Source organism: Anopheles aquasalis, chromosome X (genome assembly GCF_943734665.1).
Source record: "Anopheles aquasalis chromosome X, idAnoAquaMG_Q_19, whole genome shotgun sequence".
Classification (NCBI taxonomy): Eukaryota; Metazoa; Arthropoda; class Insecta; order Diptera; family Culicidae; genus Anopheles; species Anopheles aquasalis.
Window position 1 is genome coordinate 3,022,943 of NC_064876.1, and position 19,476 is coordinate 3,042,418.

The 19,476-nt window shown below is 56.1% G+C and overlaps 2 protein-coding genes across 3 annotated transcripts in view; both read right to left on the reverse strand.

Moving 5' to 3' along the window:
• LOC126581811 (proton channel OtopLc-like) overlaps positions 1-1,653 on the reverse strand; it is a 6,177-nt gene extending 4,524 nt beyond the window's left edge. Inside the window, exon 1 of one of the 2 annotated variants that reach the window (XM_050245740.1) lies at positions 1,306-1,653. In XM_050245740.1, coding sequence (XP_050101697.1) covers positions 1,306-1,370 — 65 coding nt within the window. In that variant the 5' untranslated portion in view covers positions 1,371-1,653. Of the gene's footprint in view, positions 64-1,305 lie in introns of those variants that run through there. The other variant, XM_050245732.1, reaches the window with a different exon arrangement.
• Positions 1,654-4,638: 2,985 nt separating this feature from the next.
• On the reverse strand, positions 4,639-7,067 carry LOC126581200 (proton channel OtopLc-like). Its single transcript, XM_050244700.1, has 5 exons — positions 7,010-7,067; positions 6,557-6,886; positions 6,091-6,437; positions 5,744-6,025; positions 4,639-5,633 (listed from the first exon to the last, which is right to left on the reverse strand). The coding sequence occupies exons 1-5, from the start codon at positions 7,030-7,032 to the stop codon at positions 4,639-4,641; spliced, it is 1,977 nt and encodes a 658-aa protein (XP_050100657.1). The 5' UTR covers positions 7,033-7,067.
• Between the last annotated feature and the right edge of the window lie 12,409 nt (positions 7,068-19,476).

The window sequence follows — 19,476 nt, forward strand, 5'->3', positions numbered from 1 at the left end:
CCCCCGTTTCCCCGCTTGGTGCGTTATGTGTTTGTCTGCGGGCAGCTGATCTCGCGATGTCTCTCTCTCTCTCTCTCTCTCTCTCTCGGTCCCCGTCTTGTTGACACCAGACACAAGCCTCCCTCCCCCGCTCCCCCCCTCACTCCCGCCCCACCAAAACAGACTCTCCAAGACTGGCTAACTGACCAACTGGCTGGCTGACTGACTGGCTGAGTGACGCGTAACGCGTAACGTCGGCGTCAATGGGTGCGCGCGCGCGCGCGCGCTTGGCGGAATGGGGAATCGGGGCTCGTAATCGCGGATTTCGCGCAGATTGATGTGCAGAATGCGCCCTGCGTCGCGCTACTAAGTGCGCCTATCGCCATCACTCGGCCTTTTATATGACCCCCCCCCCCCGCCCCCCCGCCCCCCCCTTTCCTTCCGCGCCCCTAGAGCGCGACGAGCGACACACCGTCCGGCCGTTCTTGTCATGGTGGCGTGGTAATGACATCGCCCCCCCCCCACCCCCCCACCCCCCACCCCTCCTTCCTCCACTGGGCAACCCCTCCAGTGCTCTCTCTCTCTCTCTCTCTCTCTCTCTGACACTTTGCTTCTCTTCACTCACGCACAGCTCCACCGCTTGCGTCACTTTCCTCCTCCTCCTCCTCCTCCTCCTCCTCCAGGTTGTTCTCGCCAAGAACCCTCTCGTTGGCGTGCCGGAGAAGGGGATGGGGAGCTGTGCATCGTGGTATGGCACCACGCTCTCTCTCTCTCTCTCTCGGTCGCCCGCTCGCTTGCTTGCCGAGCGGACGTAAAATCGGGGTGTAAAAGTGTTGGGGCGGGGGGGAGGGGGGGGGAGGGGGTTTGCAGAAGGGGATGCCCAAACGGGGTGGAGAGTGATGGGGGGGGGTGATACAAAAATTAGCAACCAAGGCGAGAAGGCGCGACGAAGGCGAAGGGTCATCTGCCCGAGGAGTGTCAAGTGCCTGCGATTAGCACCCTCTGCCCCCCCCCCCCCCCCCCCCCCCTACCCCGGGAACAGGGGGTGTTTACAGTGTTTATGGAGGCGACAGTGGGCGGGCGAAGACGACGAAGCAGAGAGAGAGAGAGAGAGAGAGAGAGAGCGAGAGAGTGAGACAAGCAGGAGCCAATCTCGTCTAATCTCGTCCGACTCTGGCTGCTGCTGTACGGAGTAGTCCCATCCCCCGGGAGAAAGATCGCACTAAACGGGGGGTAGGAATACAGGGGGTGGGGGGGTGAGATAACCCTTCGCGCGCGCGCGCGCGCGCGCCCGGGTATTATCACCTGGGCCCTGGGATCACCTACCTGAACGAGACGGAGTTCTTCTTGTGCAGCTTGCCGGTTGATGCTGGGTTGATGGACGACGCCATGACGCCCACCCAGAGAAAAAAAAAAAACAAAAAAAAAACGCGCGCGTCCTGCTGCGGCCACGCACGGACTGTGAATAGTGTGTCCGGAAGCGGCCCGTCCCGGCCCGGCTCTTATAATAGACGTTATCTAGCCGCAGGAATCCAATCAGTCTTCGTCGGTTCGTCTTCTTCTTCTTCTTCTTCTTCGGGCTTTAATCAGCTGCCCTTCCCGCGGGGTGTCCCCCCCCGGGGGCGCACTGTGTCGCTAATTGAGAGCGGGTACTACTAACTAGCAATACGACCGCATCGGCTACCGGCCGTGGCGATGGCCCTCTCAGGTGACCAGGTCGTCGTCCGGATGATTGAATTGGGTTTTTTGGGGGGCGGGGGGGGGGGGAGGGGGTTGGAATGGTTATGGTTTTTTTTTTGTTGCTAATTACATGCTCCGAAACGCAATGCACCGACACAAACACACCGACACACCGACACACACACCAAGTACAGAATGACAGACAAAAGTCCCCTCGCTGAAAAGAATCCCTGGGCGCGTCTCGAGTCGCTGCGAGTCTCCGCACTGAACTGACACACCTGGCCCGGACTACAGCGCATGGCACATGTCTGCTGCTGCTGCTGCTGCTGCTTCTATGACGCCTCAAGACCGCACCACCACCGGGCGGGTGGTGGTGACGGTGGTGGTCGAAGGAGGTCGACGGGCGGACGACGAGATAAACGAGACTCGCGCGCAAAGCGCACCCCCGTGCAGCAGGCCGTTTTTGGAGGATTTTCTAAGAGATACTGGGGGGTTGGGGGATGAAAAGGAGCAGAAGGAGGAGGACGACGAGTAGTTGTGAAGCCCATGATCGCGCACATTATCATGCTGATGCTGAGCCCGATCGGTGCGAAACGGTGCGAAGTGGTGCGAACAGGCACGACAAACACTGTCGCAGGCGCCCCTGCGTGCGTATGCGTGAGTGACGTCGTGGCAACGATCAACCCCCACCCCCCCCGTGATCTGATCTGACCTGATCTGGATCGGTGCGTCTGCGACGACGTGTCTACATCTCGTCGTCGTCGTCGTCGCCATCGGCGTCGGCTGTCACTCGATCTGGGCTAAGTGCAGCTCCGCTCGCTGACTGAGCACGCTCAAAGTTCAAGTTCACCCAGTCCAATCACCCCCACCCCTCAGAAGCGTGGCGAAGGCAACCGGAGGAAAACTCGTTTTGGGCCCCCGGGCGTTTCGCTCGCTCGGGAACCTCGATGGAGCCCGGCCCCGGCTGCTCGGGGCCATACCATACCGGAGAGGGGTGCAGCGCTGGCAGCTGGCCACCATTGGGCCACCCTTTCACCACCACCATCGGAGGCACGGACGGCGCAGCGGTGAGTGAGACGTGGCCGCTGCCGTTGGACCGACTGCATTTCAAGCACCTGGAGCGGGGCGGAAGGGGTGTGTCATCTGACATCCCCGTCCTCCGCACCCTCTTTCATCCCAGGGCGTGCGATTTCGATACGATTTCGTTTCACGGGAACGAGTGTCGAATTCGTGCTGCAGCGACACATTCGATGAGATCATTCGAGCGGTTTTTTTTTTTTTTTTTTATTTCGCGTGTGTTTAGGGGGGGGGGGGGGTAGATGTGCCTGAACGGAGGGGGAGGGGTGGGTGTGAAATTCGCAATAAACGAAGCCCCGCGGCGGCCACCGCTAATCGGATCCGGGTGATCAGCATGCCAAAAACGCAGCGAATCGAGTAGCCTGTGTGTGGTGTGGTATGATGATGACGTCCGAGACGCGAGACGCGCCTGATCGAGCGTATCAGATTGCCCTGGAGGCGGGGGGGGGGGGGGGGGGGTTGGATAGGGGGAGCGAGATGAAGCGAGGGGTTGAAGTGCAATAAAACCATAATCCATTATCAATCTCCTCTACCGGTTCACCAGAAACCAAACCAATACCCTGCCCACCCCCCCATGCAATCCAATCAGCCCCGCCCAAAAATAATTTTTTTTTTTTTTTCTTTTTCTGGCACTTCGATTACGATTGCCATCGGCCGACGGCGAGATGTGCGTCTTTCGAGTGCGTCCTCAACCCTGTGTCGCCCCCCCCCCCCTGAGAATCTGGAGCGGGGGCTGAGGGTGGCTGAATCAGCCCCTGCACCGCACTAATTGGGGGGGGTTGGTCAGCTTAAGGGCTCAGGTTTAATTATTTGAAGCAGCGATCGAAATGGCGGGCATTAAACTGTCGATTTGCGATCCAACCAACCCCACAGCACGGACGGGGGTGCTGCTTCGAGGGTGCTGCTGCGAGGGTGCCATAAAACGGGATGTCGATGATTTACTTCGCTCAAATCAGTGCTAAAAGCAATTACCCGTTCGGGTCTGTCAGCAAACAGCATTAACAGCAGCCCCACCACCACCACCACCACCATCACCACCCCCTTCGCGAGAGAGGGCGCGAGAGCTAGGGTGAGGGTGCTATTGCAATTCTCACCTGCTAGCCAGCTAGTTATCATCGGCAATACGTCTGGTGCTGGTCTTAGCGTCCGGCTTTTATTGCGTCTGAGCCAGGCAAGTGGAGTGGCGCTGGATAGGCACTTAGCACTGGGCTATTCCCTGGGACCTGTTGTAATTCATCCAGCAGCGCAATCAGCTCTGCTAAGCCCCGGCTGACTCCTGGCTGGCTGGCTGGTTGGCAAGATCCACAATCCCTTCCCAACTACCAAATCAGACCATCAGTGTTTGATTGATGAGCCGTTTTAGTGCCACCGGGAAGGGTATTAACAGCCGAACCGGGGCTATAGTGGGGCCGTGATTTCTTCGTTAGGGGGGGATTAAGGCACTTGGGTTAAGGTGGCTTCGAGAGATACACCCTCCCCCTGTAGACGCGACGCGAGCAGGAAGTAGAAATGTGGCAGTCGGATACGATCCGGGAAGGCTATGACGCAGTACCGCCGCCCGGGGTCAACTTGCCAGGATTTATGGGCCCCCACAGCGCGCGCGGACGCCTTTACGCCGCCGTGTCCCCGGGGGGGGGGGGGGGGGGCTTTTACCTGAGATAACCGCAGCCAGCAATGCTTGTCAGGCGCGTGTGCGCTTGGACTGTGTTGTGCAACATTTCCTGCTAGCTAGCAATGGTGCATTCGCAATGGTAGATGTACGAGAAATAGAAGACCTGATGACCTGATGGTACCATTAAACGCTCGACACATTTATTGGACGTTTTAATTAAAGACAGCGGCTATGCACTCATCCCCTTTTTCGCAGGGATGTACCGGAAGGGGGGGAGGGGGGGGGGGGGGCTAACGGGGAATGGTGGATGGGCGTCGCGAAAAATCCGCCCCACGCCCCGCGTCCGTCTGGTACCGGGCCTTGTACGTGTTCTTCCAGATCTCGAACAGACAGATCGTCGAGTGGAACCGGTAGAAGATGGCGAGCGGCATCGAGACGTGCGCGATGATGGACCAAGCGCCCGCCCCGTAAAACTGCATCACCAGCGGCCGGAAGCTGGCGTGGCTCTTGACGAGCGCATTCACCAGCCAGGCGGCCAGATTGGCCACCAGCAGGAACGTCACGAGCTGGCGCCCCGGTTTGTCCCGGTTCTGGCGGGCGCCCTTGCTCCGGCGCCACCAGCTGTTCAGCACGAACAGCGTCTGGAGGGAAGTTTGGGCGAGCGCGAGCACCTCCGACAGGACGGCCCAGTGCAGGGCCCGGCCGTACGTGTGGTAGGTACCGATGATCGAGAACACGCCGTAGAGGTAGATGCCGGTCTGGGTGAGCAGCAGCAGATGGCAGTCCAGTGGGAGCGGTGGCTGTACCCGGGCCGGGCCGCTCCGCTGCGTTAGCACGCGCAGATCCCGCATGCTCACCATGGCCCGGCCGACCGCCGCCAGCATGACCGAGTAGAGGGTCAGCTCATACACGACCACCTCCAGCATCGCCAGCACCTGCAGCTCCCGGTGGTGCGTCTGCTTCCGCAGCACAAAGTGCATGATCAGCACGAGCAAGGTGACGACGAGCGTGACGATACCGGCCAGCAAACCGGCCTGGGCCCGGGAGCAATCAATCGAGAGCCGGTTTGCTGCCCGGCCGGCCACACCCTGCTCCGGGGCGCCCCCGCCCCCGCCCCCGGGGTTCCCGGTCCCGCCCGAACCCGGCCCGGTGAGGCGTGCTATCCCGCGCCACAGCGAGTACATCGTCAGCGCACAGATCAGCGAGTACTCGATGGTGCACGGGAAGAGGAACGGGGCCGTATTGTTGACGACGTTACGCATGATGTGTCCCCGGGGCCGGCAATCTGCGTGAAACGGGCGGGGGGGGGGGGGCGAGAGAAAATGATCAGCAGGGTGCAGGAGGGCGGATCAGCGGATGGGGCCTGTTTCGTCGGGCCAGGTATGGGGCACTTACCCGTGGCCGGCAGGTAGCTGGTGCCGTTGGTGGGGTGCTGATCCCGTCCGTGGCGTGGCAGAAGGTCAATCTCTTGCTTGGCCTCCTCCACCAGCACGTACAGCCACTCGCACACGTTAGTCGCTAGCAGGTGCATCAGGCCAAAGCGGGCCGTAAACGGGTACCGCTCGAGGCCCAGCTCCTTGCCGCTCGTGATGATGAACTGCATTTGGATCACGCACAGCAGCATGCGAAAGGCCGGTATCAGCGCTACCAGTACGCCACCACCGCAGCCCTCGTCATCTGGATGTGGGACACAGGTGGTTACGAGGGAACGTCTGATACTGAGTGCGAGGCGGACTACTTACGGCTCCGCTCGAAGTACTGGCCAAAGTCGAGGGCCGAGTAAACGAGACTGCCGACGCCGAACGCGATCGCACCGATGCGCAGGTAGAACGAGGCATGGTGCGCCGAGCCTCCCCTGTCACCGGTCGATGATGAAGCAGGATGCTGCGTTGCGTCGATCGGGTGCCGGTACCGCTCCAGGTGCAGCAGCGCGCACAGCACAATGCTGACACCGTACAGGTAGAGGTAGAACGGTTGGTGAAAGTTGATCGGTGCCTGGCGCGATACTAGCTCCGTCACCGGTAACGTGATCCCGAGTATGATCAGCAGTTTCGCGTACAGTGCCGACACAGCCGTGGCCAGCTGAGCACTGCAGGGAGGGAGGGAAATTGAACAAAAGGAAAGAGAGCAACAGAGAGAGAGAGAGAGAGAGAGAGAGAGAAGAGCGCGCAGTGCATCAGCAGTTTGCTGTTTTGTTGTGGGCCTTACTGTGCTTGCTGGTGGTGCCGGAGCAGCGGCTTGCTGTCCCAGCGCAGCTCGTCACCGGCAAAGAGCTCCGAGAAACGGCGGTTCAACGAGAGCCGGCTGCCCTGCTTGCGGAAGAAGTCGAGGACGACGGAACGGCGCCGGCCGGGCCCGGCGACCGATGGTCGGCGGCTCGACGAGTGCGACACATTGTGCGAGATGCTCTTGAGCGGGGGCAGCAGTTCCACGCTGCCGAGCGTCGTACGGCGGCTGGTTCCCGGTGTCGAACGTTTGCTGATCGGCCGGCGTGGCGTTCCCGCACTCGTGTCCGAATCCTCCGCCGGTGGATACACACTGCAGTGGAGAGAGAGAGAGAGAGAGAGAGAGAGGGAGGTGGGGGGAGAAAAAGTTACTTGAGTGTGTGCGTGAGAGAGAGAGAGAGAAAAAAGAGAAAGAGAGAGAGAGCGTGGGACGCACCGAAGCTCCGGAATGCGTAGCATGGCTCGGACCGCGCCGGATCAATCCTCGCCGCCTGCTGGACCGCTACTGATGCCGTGCACCCCAGCATCCGCATGATTTGGGACTAACAAGACCACCCCCCCCCCCCCCTCCTTTTTCCCCCTCCCCACTGTCACGATCAAGCTGTCAAAACGGGGGGAAGTGCTAATCGTTCCAACAAACCGATCGATCCCCCCGATCTCTTACCTGACTGTCTGTCTGCGCTGACTGTGCATCATCTGACTTCTGCGCAGTGCTTCTTGGCCGCTCGCTCGCTCGCTCGCTCGCTCGCTCGCTTGTTCTGGTATGTCGCACAACACGCAGCACGCAGCAATCAGGGTGCTGTGCCGCCGATCAGCGTGTTTACTGTTTGGGTGCCCCGTGGCGCTGTCGAAAGACCGGGCTCGCCCAATTCACGACGGTCCGCTTTATAGCGCCCCCTAATTGGGTGTAACGCGCTATCATCGGAGTGCCCCCCGGGCTGCCCCACCGATAACTGCGTTCCAACTGCGAACGCGACGAACGACGAATGCCGACGGCCGATGGTCTGCTGCGGTCTGCTGCTGCTGCTGCTGCTGCTGCTGATGGTTATGATGATGATGCTGCTGATTTTGCATTAACGGGTGCGGTGCGGTGTGGACGGGGCGATCCGTGGCATGCTAATTAAACCATGACGCCTGATAAACACTTTACAGCATAGCCAGCCGCTGTTGCGCCTATTCGGTTGGGAGAGGGAGTAGGATGGAATGGACGGAAGAAGGACACCCTCGGGCGGTCGGAAATCGGGGCAGAAGCTGGAGAGGAAGAAGAAGAAGAAGAAGTGTCACGCTGACAGATGCACTTCCGCCCAGGCACTCCGCCACTCAAACAGCCGCTGGCTGTCGTAATTTGATTAGCGCCCCGCTACTACCGATACGGCGCGCTCGCTCGCACCAGTGATCGTACACCATTTTGTGTGTACGTGTTCGTGTGTAACATAATTACCTTCATCACCCACTACTGCTCTGCCTGAGCCGAACTGGCGCGGCGGGTGGCGCGATATAGCGTAAGTCGCATGCAGCGCCAATCGAATCGCGATAGGGGGGGGGGGGGGGGGGGGGGGGGACTTCGGTAGTTTCGGGCCCGAAAAAAGGCCCGTTTTTAACGATTTTTTGTGACGTAACCATTCGACTGCATTTTTTTCAACGAAATGACATAATAATCTACAACTTTTGAAGAATGTTTGGTATTGTTTTGAGCAGCATTCATTGAAAAATGAATCCATGGCATCAAATTTAGGCAGTTTAGTGTTTTCGAAAAGATACTTTTTCCCGGTGCCCATCGTAGCTGCGTGATGGGTCATCAGAAAAATACAAATCGATGCTCGTTAGAAAGATTATAAGTTTATCTAGGTAGCCCCAGAGAGTTTGTGTTGATATTCGGATTTTTCGATTTTTGGCAGATTTTTGAAGTTGAAAAAGGGATGCTTTTTGCGATTTTCCCAAAAAAACGAACTTTACAGATTTGTTTAGAAAAAAAAGGATCATTAATTTTAATGATATCGCAACTGGGCTACCTAGCAAAGAGTGTACAAATTATTTGTAAAATATTTCAAACCGATCGGCCCAGTAGTTTTGACGGTTACGATGGGCACCGACTTTGAAAATATTAATTTTTGGGAAACTCTCTTCAAAGTAGCGCCCTTTGTATGAAGCGCGAATTTTCAAAAATCTGTATCTTTGTCAGTTTTTCCTCGATTGATCCAAAACTTTTACACAATACTCTTGAAAGGATCAGCTTGCAGGGAAAAATGTTAAACACATGTGTCACAAATAGAAATTAAATACCGAAGTCCCCCCTTAAAACAAACGGAACAAAAAGAGGAAAAACGGAAGAAGAGAAAGAGATAAAGAAGAAGAAAGAAGAAGAAGAAGAAGAAGAAGTAGAAAAAGAAGAAGAAGAAGAAGAAGAAGAAAGAGAAGAAAAAGTAGTACAATTGTGCGGTACGGCACCGAGCTAAGCACCGGAAACCCGGAGAAATGACGTCCTTTACCTACCCTTCCTGTCCCCCAGCTCCCCCCCCCCCCCCTTTCGCTCTACCTCGCTTACTTCTCTACACTCGTTGCCGTGGAGTACGCGTGTGTTCACCAGCCGAGTTGAGTTGCACCTTCACTCCGTTGCAGGTTTCGTCGACAACGAATTGACCACAACCGTTCCACAACACGTTTGCCAGCGAAACCCGATACAGATAAGGTTTTGTTTTTTGTTTAAGGTGTTTTTTTTCTCTCTTCCTTGCTGTTGCTCACGACTCTGCGATATGCCGTTTGATGACACATCCCCAGCACACCACGCTTTACGATGGCTTATCAGTCCTCATGGGTCTCGTCTCACTCAAGGTTCTATATATCGCCCCCCCAGTCTTCGGTGCGGCGCGGCGCGGCGCGGCGCGGCGCGGCGCGCTTATCGCTTATGCTGGTGACGACAACGCGCGACACCGAAATGCCCGAGATGGAGCCCGGAGCGAGTCAACCTGTGGGAGCGTTGTAAGTTTACACTGTAAGCAGCATTGATTCGAGTACGAGCCGAGTGACGAAGGATGGAACCGGTACGAGGGGTAGAAGAAGGAAGCCAGAAAAGGACCGGCAGCGGACCGGTAGATACCGGTCCTGGGTTCTGGGCTCCCCTGGCGGAGGAGGGGCTGGTAATGGGCTGGTGTGTCCCAGGTCCCCGCCGAGGCTGCTGCTGCTGCTGCTGTGGCGCTGGCAATGCTGTGGAAATGTAATTTTCTCATCTGATGAGCAAATTAAATTGATTTCATGTAGATCGTGTTTCTCGTGGCGTTTGGCTCGGTGAGCTCTCGGTTCAGCACGGAAACGGAGGGGTTGGGGGGGGGGGGGGTTTCGGGCTCCGAAACCGAATTAGTGGCCCCTAGCGCTGCGCTGCGCTACGCTACGTTCCTTGCGTTCTGTTTTCCGCGGTTTTGTCGTTTCTTCGTCGTCGTCGTCGTCGTCCTTGTCGTCATGGTCGACGCGGACGCCGCGCTTCTGCGACGCCATTTTGAGTAGGGAGGATCGTGGCAGGATCTAGGTCGTTGCCGGGCACGGTGGCGACGCCCCGTGGATTCGATTTCCTCGCGCGCCCGACTGTGCGACTGTGGCGAGTGGCAAGCCGTCACGTTTACGTCACTGTCAGTCAGTCAGACTTTAGAAATTACAGGATGTGTGGATGGTCACACGAAAGCGGAGGACAAGTGACTAGCAAGGATAAGGGACGGTCATCGAACACGTCGTCGTCCCGTAATTAGTAGCCACGTAAATACAAACAGACACTGACCAGACCATCAAGTATCCCTTTTTTTTTTTTAGGAGAACTTAGCTTAGAGGATCCAAGTGCGACGCCTGGGAAGGCACTGGAAACTGCGACATAACGTCGCAACAAATATTGGAAATCGAACAGGGAAAAAAAGGGTGGAAACAACACTTACCCACTTACGTCCGGCAGACAGACTCTTGCACTTTCTGCGACTCTGCAACACAGAGCGACAAGTGGGGACCTTATAGTGGGGACACTAACCAACAACTGACTGGCTGACTGGAAGACAGAGTGCCGAGGAGTTGCAGCGATGGCCGAGTGATGAGGAGGAGAAGGAGCAGGAAAGAGAGAGAGAGAGAGAGAGAGAGAGAGAGAGAGAGAGTGAAAGAAGGTGATGGGAATAAGGCCAACAAGCCAATGCAAGTAATGCCGATGGACCTGAGGGGGCTGAGATTGCAACCTGTTGGCACCCACCTGTTGCAGTACGGGTAGGTGTTTTGCTACTACTACTACGGCTACTACTACTACGGCTACTACTGCTACGGCTACTGTTTGCTGGGCAGTACAGTCTCTGCCAGTTGCAAGTTCTCGAGTGGTCGTCGACGGACACGCCGCCGCCGCCGCCGAATTTTGATTGATGGTCCGGCTACTGCAGTGCTGGTGGTGCGGCTTCTCCGTTTGATGCTGGACGCTCAGGACGCTTGACTGGAGTGTACTACTTGGACTTGGACTACTCCTCGCCGACCCGGTTTGCCGCCATTGCCGCGGAGTACACTTAGCAGTACGTCACCCTCCGAACACTTGCACCGCCACTTGCACGCACTTGCACGCACTTGCACGAACACTGGAACGGTGAGGCGCTTCGCGACTTCGCGAACCAGCGAGCAATTCGAGGGTGAAACAGCGGATAACCGCGAAGCAGCCGCTCACGTCTCCACGTTTCCTAGGACTCCACGGGACGGGTGAACAAACAAGGTGAAAAGTCCTGCTAGAGATTGCTAGAGCAGCGGAAGCAGCAGCAGCAGCAGCCCGGAGGACCTTCAAGGAGGAAAGAAGAAGAACCGTCCAGGACCGCGGCAACTGGCGAACTGATGCTGCACAGCTCGGAACGGTGTCCTTTACATGTGCCTGGCCCGAGGCATCCGGCCCGCCAGCCAGCCAGCCAGCCAGCCAGCCAGCCAGCCACCCAGTCCTGTCAGTCCTGTCAGTGCCGGTGGCATGCTGGAGAGGGATGGCCAATGCGCAAGGCCAGGTATTCCCGTAGGTGTCCCGCTTTCCGGCGCATCCTTGCACTCTCTCGCTCTTACTTTCTCTCTCTCTCTCTCTCTCTCTCTCTCTCTCTCTCGTTCTCTCTCTCTCTGCCGCTCGCTTCCTGCCACAGGGCGCTATATAGCAGGTAGGTAGCGAACACTGTTTCATCATCCCCATTCATCCTGCACCCTTCCGCATGGCCGAGGAGCTACTTCCGGGGTTGCTTCCCCCATCCCCCAACCTCTCTCTCACTCTCTCTCTCTTTCTCTCTCTCTCTGTCTCGCAGGTCGGCTTGGCGTTTAAATGGATTCCTCGACATGCAGCGCAGGGATGTAGCGCGGGCGCTACTGTGGACTCGTTGCGGCCTAACCATGCCCGGGATGGGGGATGGAACTGGGGAGGCTGGGGGCGCAGCAGGGATGCAGGAAACGTGGCAAAAGGTGAGTGACAACCGTTTCAGCCGTATTCCTGTCGCGTTCACCTCCGTCCGCTACACCGCTTGGGTGGTGCTGCTGCTGCTCTCTCTCTTTCTCTCTCTCTCTCTCTCTCTCTCTCTCTCTCTCTCTCGCGCCATTTGACGTCCTCCGTTTGAGTCCGCTGCTGCTGCTGCTGCTGCTGCTGCTGAGTGCTCCTGTTCCTGGCGCAACTAGTAGTCGCATCTAGCCGTCTCCCCTGCCCCCTTCCCTGCCCCCTTCCCTGCTGCCATTGAGCCCTGACACTGCACCAACCAACCAACCAACCAAACAGGTTGGTGCCTCATCGTCAGCGTCGGCGTTTTGAAGCGTTGAGCGAATAGGGTGAAGAAATGGTCCTTGATAGGGGGAAGGCGGGGCGGGGCGGGGCGGGGGGGGGGGGGGGGGGAGGTTGTAAAAGCGGAAGCGGGGTGTGTGTACACCATGGGCACTCGCCCATCACAGGAAACCCCGCGGGGTCTCGCGCGCCCTGGCGTCTCACCGTCGCAGATCTGTGTGATTTTGGCATCCCAACCCTAAAGGGGTGCCCAAGGGGTTGCCCCCCCCCCCGGGGGATGATGATGCGAAACGAAGGGGGGGTGGGGGGGGGGAGGCCTTGATTGTCGTGTGGTTGTTTCGGAAAACACTACCACCTGTCCCACCTGTTCGCACCCCCCCCCCCCTCCCCTCGCCCCCCTCTTCAATCCTTTTCGGGGGCGGCCTAAGAGGGGGTGCGACCGAGTGTGTGTGTGTGTGTGTGTGTATGTGTGTAGCGCGTTCTCGGAAATGGAGCGAATGAAGACCATCGTCACCATCGTGTGTACAGCGTGTGTAAGTTGACGATAGATGGAGACAACAAAAAAAATCAGAACACCGGCCCCAACCCCCCTGCACCCCCCTCCACTCCCTTTTGAGAACGCAACGCGGGCACGCGTTCGGTGTGCAGCGTCGCAGCGAGGGCGCCAGTGTCCCGATAGAAAAGGGGGGGGTGGGGGTGCAGGGAGGAGGAGGGGGGGGGGGGATAAGTATGACACACCGCCGTCGCCGTCACCTCCTTGGCCCTGCTCATGCGCGCTGGCCGACGCTCTTGGCTGGCTGGCTCGTTCGTTCGCTTTCGCAGCAGCAGGTAATGCCTGACACACGCGCGCGCTTGAAGCCTAGGGGTGGTGCCCCGGGGGGGGGTGGGGGGGTTGGTGGATTGCCGCGCGCGCGCGCCCGCGCTATAATTGGAAGATCTATTCTCTGATCTGATGAGAGCGAATTATGCCCATTTGCTGCTGCTCCTCGTCCTTTCATCCCCACCATCACCTTAGCACCCTTTCCTGTTTTCCCGTTCATCCCCCGTTTATCCATCCCCCGCCTCCACCCCCCCCCCCGCATCTCGGTTTCCAGGCGCCAATTTAGCCAGAATTATTAATATCTCACCAGCATTGATGGGCCCCTTGCGCGCATTTCCCCATCGTTCCTTCCCCCCCCCCCTGTAGCCCTGTATCCCATGTCATATTGTTACTTTGGAACCATTGATTCGCCTTAGTGCAGAAGCAGCAGCAGCAGGAGCAGCAGTAGCTCTGTTTGCTGCTACATCGTTCGTTGAAAATTGAATCGCTCACGAGTCTCTCCCAGTGGCAGCACGTGTGCGTGTGTCCCGTAGTCCTGCGCCAGACCAGCGCCTGTAAGCCCCTGTGTAGTCTGCCCTAGCGCTCTAGGTCGGCGCAGTGACCGGGCATGAGCTAGGCGCTTTGCAAAAACGCGAAACAAGACGAAGAAGAAGAAGAAGAAGAAGAAAGGGGGGGGAGGGAAAACTGGTAGTGAAAACTGCTACATGATAGTGTGCAGCCCGGGGGTGGGGGTGGGGGTGGGGGGGAAGCAATGGCCATCTCATCGGTTCCAGATTGGACTGGAGTGCGCCTTCTGACTCCTGCTACCTGACCTTCCAGAGAGAGAGAGAGAGAGAGAGAGAGAGAGAGAGAGAGAAGAGAAGAGACGAAGGATTCTGGGCCTTTGCCCCCCCCCCCCCCCCCCCCCAAACGCTATATAAAGCAAAGGGTGGCGCAACAAGCAGAACCGCTGCCAGAGCGGGGTGGGGGGGGTGGTGGGGGGACACACACGCGTACAGCGGCACACACCTGTTGCACCGGGCCAGCTTTACATAACACTTGCAGAGGCACTTGTTGGAGATGCAAGGTTGTTGGCGTAGGGGGACGGGATACCGGGACGGGATTACCCTAGTTGTTTCGTTGCGCGCTGATCGAGAGAGCGGGACGGGGCCGCTGGTGGTGGCCTATGATGAGGCCTACGCTTTCCTACTTTCATCTCGGGCTCGGTGCGCTGAAATACAGGGTGAGGCAAAAAAAAAAACTGCAACACATTTAAAACGCCATATATTTTTCATTTTTGTTTGGAATTTTTTGAGTAAAACCCAAAAAATGTCGGGAATTTCATAAACTTTCAGAATCAGTTCAGTTTTTTTATGGTATGTTACTGTTTGGGTGAATTATGATCTTGACACGGGTAGAAGAAACCATCGCTCGTTGCCCGCAGAGTGCTTGGTGGTATTTTGGCTCATTCTTTGGAGAAGCGTTTGCATAACCTGTTCAAAACTGTTTCATTTTTTTGGGTCTAACCTTGCCCTTCAAAATGCCGCAAACGGAGAAGTCCGGCGCTTTTTGCGCCCATAGATAATTGACAGCCAATGAGACATGGAAATGAAGTGTGAAATGTTTCTTTACGCTAATTTCATGTCTCGGTTGCTTCGAGGGAAGGTACAGAGTCCTTTTAGAATCTCCCGGGGATTTCGCATGAATTGTTTGCATTTCTAGGACTGCAATGAACCTTTTAATAGCTTTAGAAACATTAATTTGTTGATTTATATCGGATCCACCGAACGAAAATGTGCGAGTAATGTGAAAAATTGCGTGTTATCGCATCTCAACCCATTATCAACCCGGTTTATGCGTCGTGGTGGCCAGCCGGGAGTGTAAATTATCAGCTGACTTTCCTGGAAACTAAATCCCATATTTTTTTTCGTTTAAAAACTACAGGATAACGAATGGTTTCTCATCAAAGAAAACAAAGTTCAGAATTTCATCACTTGCGGCCAAGCGAAGCAAGGCCTCTTCACGGTCTCAAGACCATAATTCCTCCAAAAAGTAACATACCGTAAAAAAAAAATAACCGATTCTGAAAGTTTATGAAATTCCCAACCATTTTTTGGTTTTATTCAATAAAATCCTAACAAAAATGAAAAATATATGGCGTTTTAACTGTGTTGCAGTTTTTTTTGCCTCACCCTGTATAGAACGAAGGCCGAGAGAGAGAGAGAGAGAGAGAGCAAGGGAGTGATAGTGAGAAAAGGGGGGGGGGGGGGGCGGGGGGGGGGGGGGGGGGTTCGAGGTTGGGGACAAGGGTGCTTCTCGGAGGAAAGGGTTCCTCCCTCCCTTTTGGACACTATCTGTGCATGTGTGTGCATGTGTGTGCGCGTGTGTCTGTGTTGATGGGATTGTGTGTCCCACCTGTCGCTCTACGTGAGAGATGTCGCTTCCGTCGGCTCTCCTCCGAGTTGGAGAAGGCGCCAGCTCGCGCCAGCAGACACCATATGCAGCCGTCCAGCCGTGGTACAACCTCCACCCCCCCCCCCCCCCGGCTTGCTAGTTGGTGGTTCTTAGCTATCTTGACTAACTTCACTCAACAGAGGCTCACAAGAGACGTAGCCGTGGCCGGGCCCAGGTTGAGACCGATCGAACCTCTTCGCCTCCACGGTTGGAGCTAACTTCCGCTCTTTCGCTCTCTCTCTCTCTCTCTCTTTCACGTTGGGGCGCTAATGTGGTCAGCTTCGTGCGAGGGGACCCATGGATCCTTCCAGCAATGGACGTCAGAAGCCAATCCCTGCTTTTACTCACACGCCTCGGCCGTCGGCTATTTTATTGAATTGTCTCCAGGTACCAGGCCAGAACCAGGCCAGAACAGTGGACAACACACTAGCCTAGGAAGGTCTATCGCTCTCTCTCTCTCTCTCTCTCTCTCTCTCGCTTGCCTTTCTGCTGGAAGCTCGCAAGCTGAAGGCTGAAGGCAATCGAATCGAGCGAGTAGCGGACTCCCCGGGATGCAGGGGAGTGAGTGCTGTATGAAAATTAAATTCGCACAAAATCAACTGGAAATGTCACTCACCCTCGCAGAAGGAAAGCGCTCCGCTGCTGCCGGTGTGCTGGCCGGTGGCGGGCCGTTCAATTTATTTTGTCGCGGGGGGGGGGGGGGTGTGCTTTTAAGGGAGGACTTTGGTATTTAATTTGTTTTTTTTTTGCGACACATATTTTTCAATATTTTTCCCAGAAAGCAGATCCTTTCAAGAATATTGTGTAAAAATTTTGGATCAATCGAAGCAAAACTGACAAAGATACAGATTTTTGAACATCTGCGCTGCATACAAAAGGCTCCATGCAGAGCACGCTACTTTGGAGAGCGTTCCCTCAAAACTACTGGACCGATCGATTTGCAATTTTTAACACACAATCTGAACACTCTTTGCCAGGTAACCCCGTCGAGATTTTGTGAAAATCGTGCATACTTTCTTTTTAAACAAATCGCCAAAAACCGTGTTTCTAGGAAAAATGACAAAAAGCATCACTTTATTAACTTTAAAAATCTGCCAAATAGCGAAAAATTGGAATGTAAATAAAAACTCAACGCGGCTACCTAGATAAACTTATAAGCTTTCAAACGAGTATCGATGTGTATTTTTCTGATGACCCATCACGCAGCTACGATGGGTACCGGGAAAAAGTACCTTGCGCCACGACACGCCTACCAAAATGTGATGCCACGGATGAATTTTTCAACGAAATGTTGCTCAAAACAATACCAAATATTCTTCAAAAGTTGCAGATTAATATGCCATTTACCATGAAAAAATAAAGCGGAAAGGTTACGTCACCAAAAAATCGTCAAAAACGGGCCGTTTTTTTGGCCCCCAAAAAAAAAAACACCGAAGTCCCCCCTGAACGTGATCATGAAGGGGCTGCTCGATCGCCGCCCAGGCAGTCCGGTAATCCAAAACTCAATACCAGCAGACGCCATGACACAATGGTCCCTAGGTGGAGGCTGCTCTTCTGCCCCCTTACATCCCCGCTCCCAGCGACTGGATAAAGTGTTAGCGCGTTAGCGCGAGATGCGCGATCGTATCGTGGCGACTCTCTACGCCCGATCGTACTAGGTGGGCATTTTATGGGCGTCTCCTGAGAGCAAATGGAGATCCCCCCGAGGGCCCGTGCGTCTCCCGCTGGATCGCGCAAAAACAATGAACAAAAAACAAAAAAAAAAGGGCAAACAGAAAACAAGCCGTCAAGTTAGGCCGCGGCATCAGAGAGTTCCCTGTCACCGGTGTTTTTAGGAGGTTACGAGGTTCGGCTTCTTTGCTAAAAGCATGACTTCTTGACCTGACCCCGGGCGGCTGGCACCCTTGTCTACACGAAGTGGGGTTGTTTTTCTTCCTTCCTTCTTTCTTCTCTCCCTGCGATCCATAAACGACAAACGATTTGGGCGGTCGAACCGAACCGGAATTGGATTATCCGTGCTGCTGCTGCTGCTGCTGCTGCTGCTGCTGCTGATGATGGCGGCAGCCGGGTTGTGCGCAAGAGTTGACCAGAGCGCACTTATCGTCCGGGGTCAAGGTGTTAAAACGCCTCGACGATAAAATCTGAACCTGAAAAGGGCGGGCGAAGATGTTTCGTGCGTGTCGGTGATTGTGCGCTGGGTGTGTGGGTGTGCAAAACTACTACTACTACCACTACTACTACTACTACTACTACTACTACTACTAGCTTCTTCTGGCGGGTGCCAATTTGAATTAACCTAACCTCAACGCACGTCTCCAGAGATGTAGAGAGAGAGATGGAGGGGGAGCACTGCCACTGCACTGCCAGGTAATCTAGGGGGTGAAGAGGGAAAGAGAGAGAGAGAGAGAGAGAGAGAGAGAGAGAGAGAGAGAGAGAGAGAGAGCGAGCGGGCGCAAGCAAGAGAAAGGGAAAGGGAAGGATGCTAACCAGGATTACTTATTTTTTAGATTTATTTTTTTCTTATCTTTGGCCTTTTTCCCTCATCATCCCCCGCTCAGGCAGGCAGGGGTGCAAATGGCCGTTTGAAATTGAAGCGTTTTTCTCCTGCTGATGATGTTGATGTTGATGTTGTGCTGCCTGCGGCCTCTCCCCCTCTCTGGTGCCCTGGTGCGAACGCCTGAACCCGGATGAGTGAGGTGAGCTGTATGAAGATGAAAGCCCGTGTGAACGTGTGGCGAACTACCGCTCCCTACGAGCCACCCTGCTTCCGTGGCACCCCTCACTCTCTCTCTCTCTCTCTCTCTCTCCTCAATCCGATCCGTTCCGCTTGTCATTTCGGCACACACCTTGAACACTCCGGTGCTCGGTTGGTTGGGTTGGTTGGGTTGGGTTGGTGCTTGTTTGCTAAACGTTTGGTGGTTGCAAAAAAGGGGGTGGCGGTGAAGAAGGAGAGAAGCGTGGTGGTGGTGGTGGGGATGGGTGGAGAGCGGTGTCGTTCTTACATTTCAATCCGGCCGGATCCGGGGCGGTTTGAAAAACCCCCCTCCCCGAGGGGGTGCGGAGGGTGGTCCGGGGGGGTTGGAGAATGGGAAACCGGTTACCGGAAAATGAGGGAGAATTATTTCCGGTCGACCAACTCCTCCGAACTCGGCGTGGCACCCCGTGGATTGATGGAAGAGCCCGGGAGCGGGGGGGTGGGGGTAGGGGGTGGGGAATGGGGATTGGGATCTGGGAATGTAACGAGATGGGGGTTGATCCGAAGATGATGCTGCTGCTGCTGCTGCTGCTGGTGCTGGTGGTGCTACTACCAGTTGACCATGCTGCCAATGCCCAAACGATGACGATGATGATGATGAGGATGATGAAAAATGCCAAATAGAATGGTGGCCGATGCCCGTCGCCACTGAGTCATCTAATGAGTGGGACCGCCCGCCGTCAGGTCGGTCGGGGAGGGTCGCTACGCCACGGGGGTGCGAGGAGGGGGGGGTGTTCTCTGAGATTGAAAACCCCCCCCCCCCCCTCGTCCCCGTACCCCACCGTCACAATCCACATCATCCGTGCTGGCTGGCACGCTGTCGACGGGCCGGGACGGAACGGGACAGGGCCAACGGCAGGGGAGGGGGGGGGGGGGTGGCGGTGCGCCACTGGAACACTGGAGGAATGCACTGGTGCGTCAAATGGGGCCGAGGCCATCGAGGACACCTCGAGGACCGCTCGGCGGACGGTTCGTCCTCGCTCCTCGCTCCTCGATTGATTACTGTCGAAGCACACACACACACACACACTAGCACACACACACACACACACCCCCAGGGGGTGGACACGGGGTGTAGCAGCAGCAGCAGCAAGGCCTCGTTCGTGCCATCAGCGACCAGAGACGGTACGGTACTGAGACCGGAGC

Bases quoted from the DNA above. Each gene is read 5' to 3' on its own strand.
- LOC126581200 (XM_050244700.1), bottom strand. From the start codon at position 7,032: ATGCTACGCATTCCGGAGCTTCG. The intron at 6,887-7,009 runs GTGCGTCCCACG...TCTCCACTGCAG, and splicing joins CTACGCATTCCGGAGCTTCG to TGTGTATCCACCGGCGGAGG. The intron at 6,026-6,090 runs GTAAGTAGTCCG...TCCCACATCCAG, and splicing joins CCAGTACTTCGAGCGGAGCC to ATGACGAGGGCTGCGGTGGT.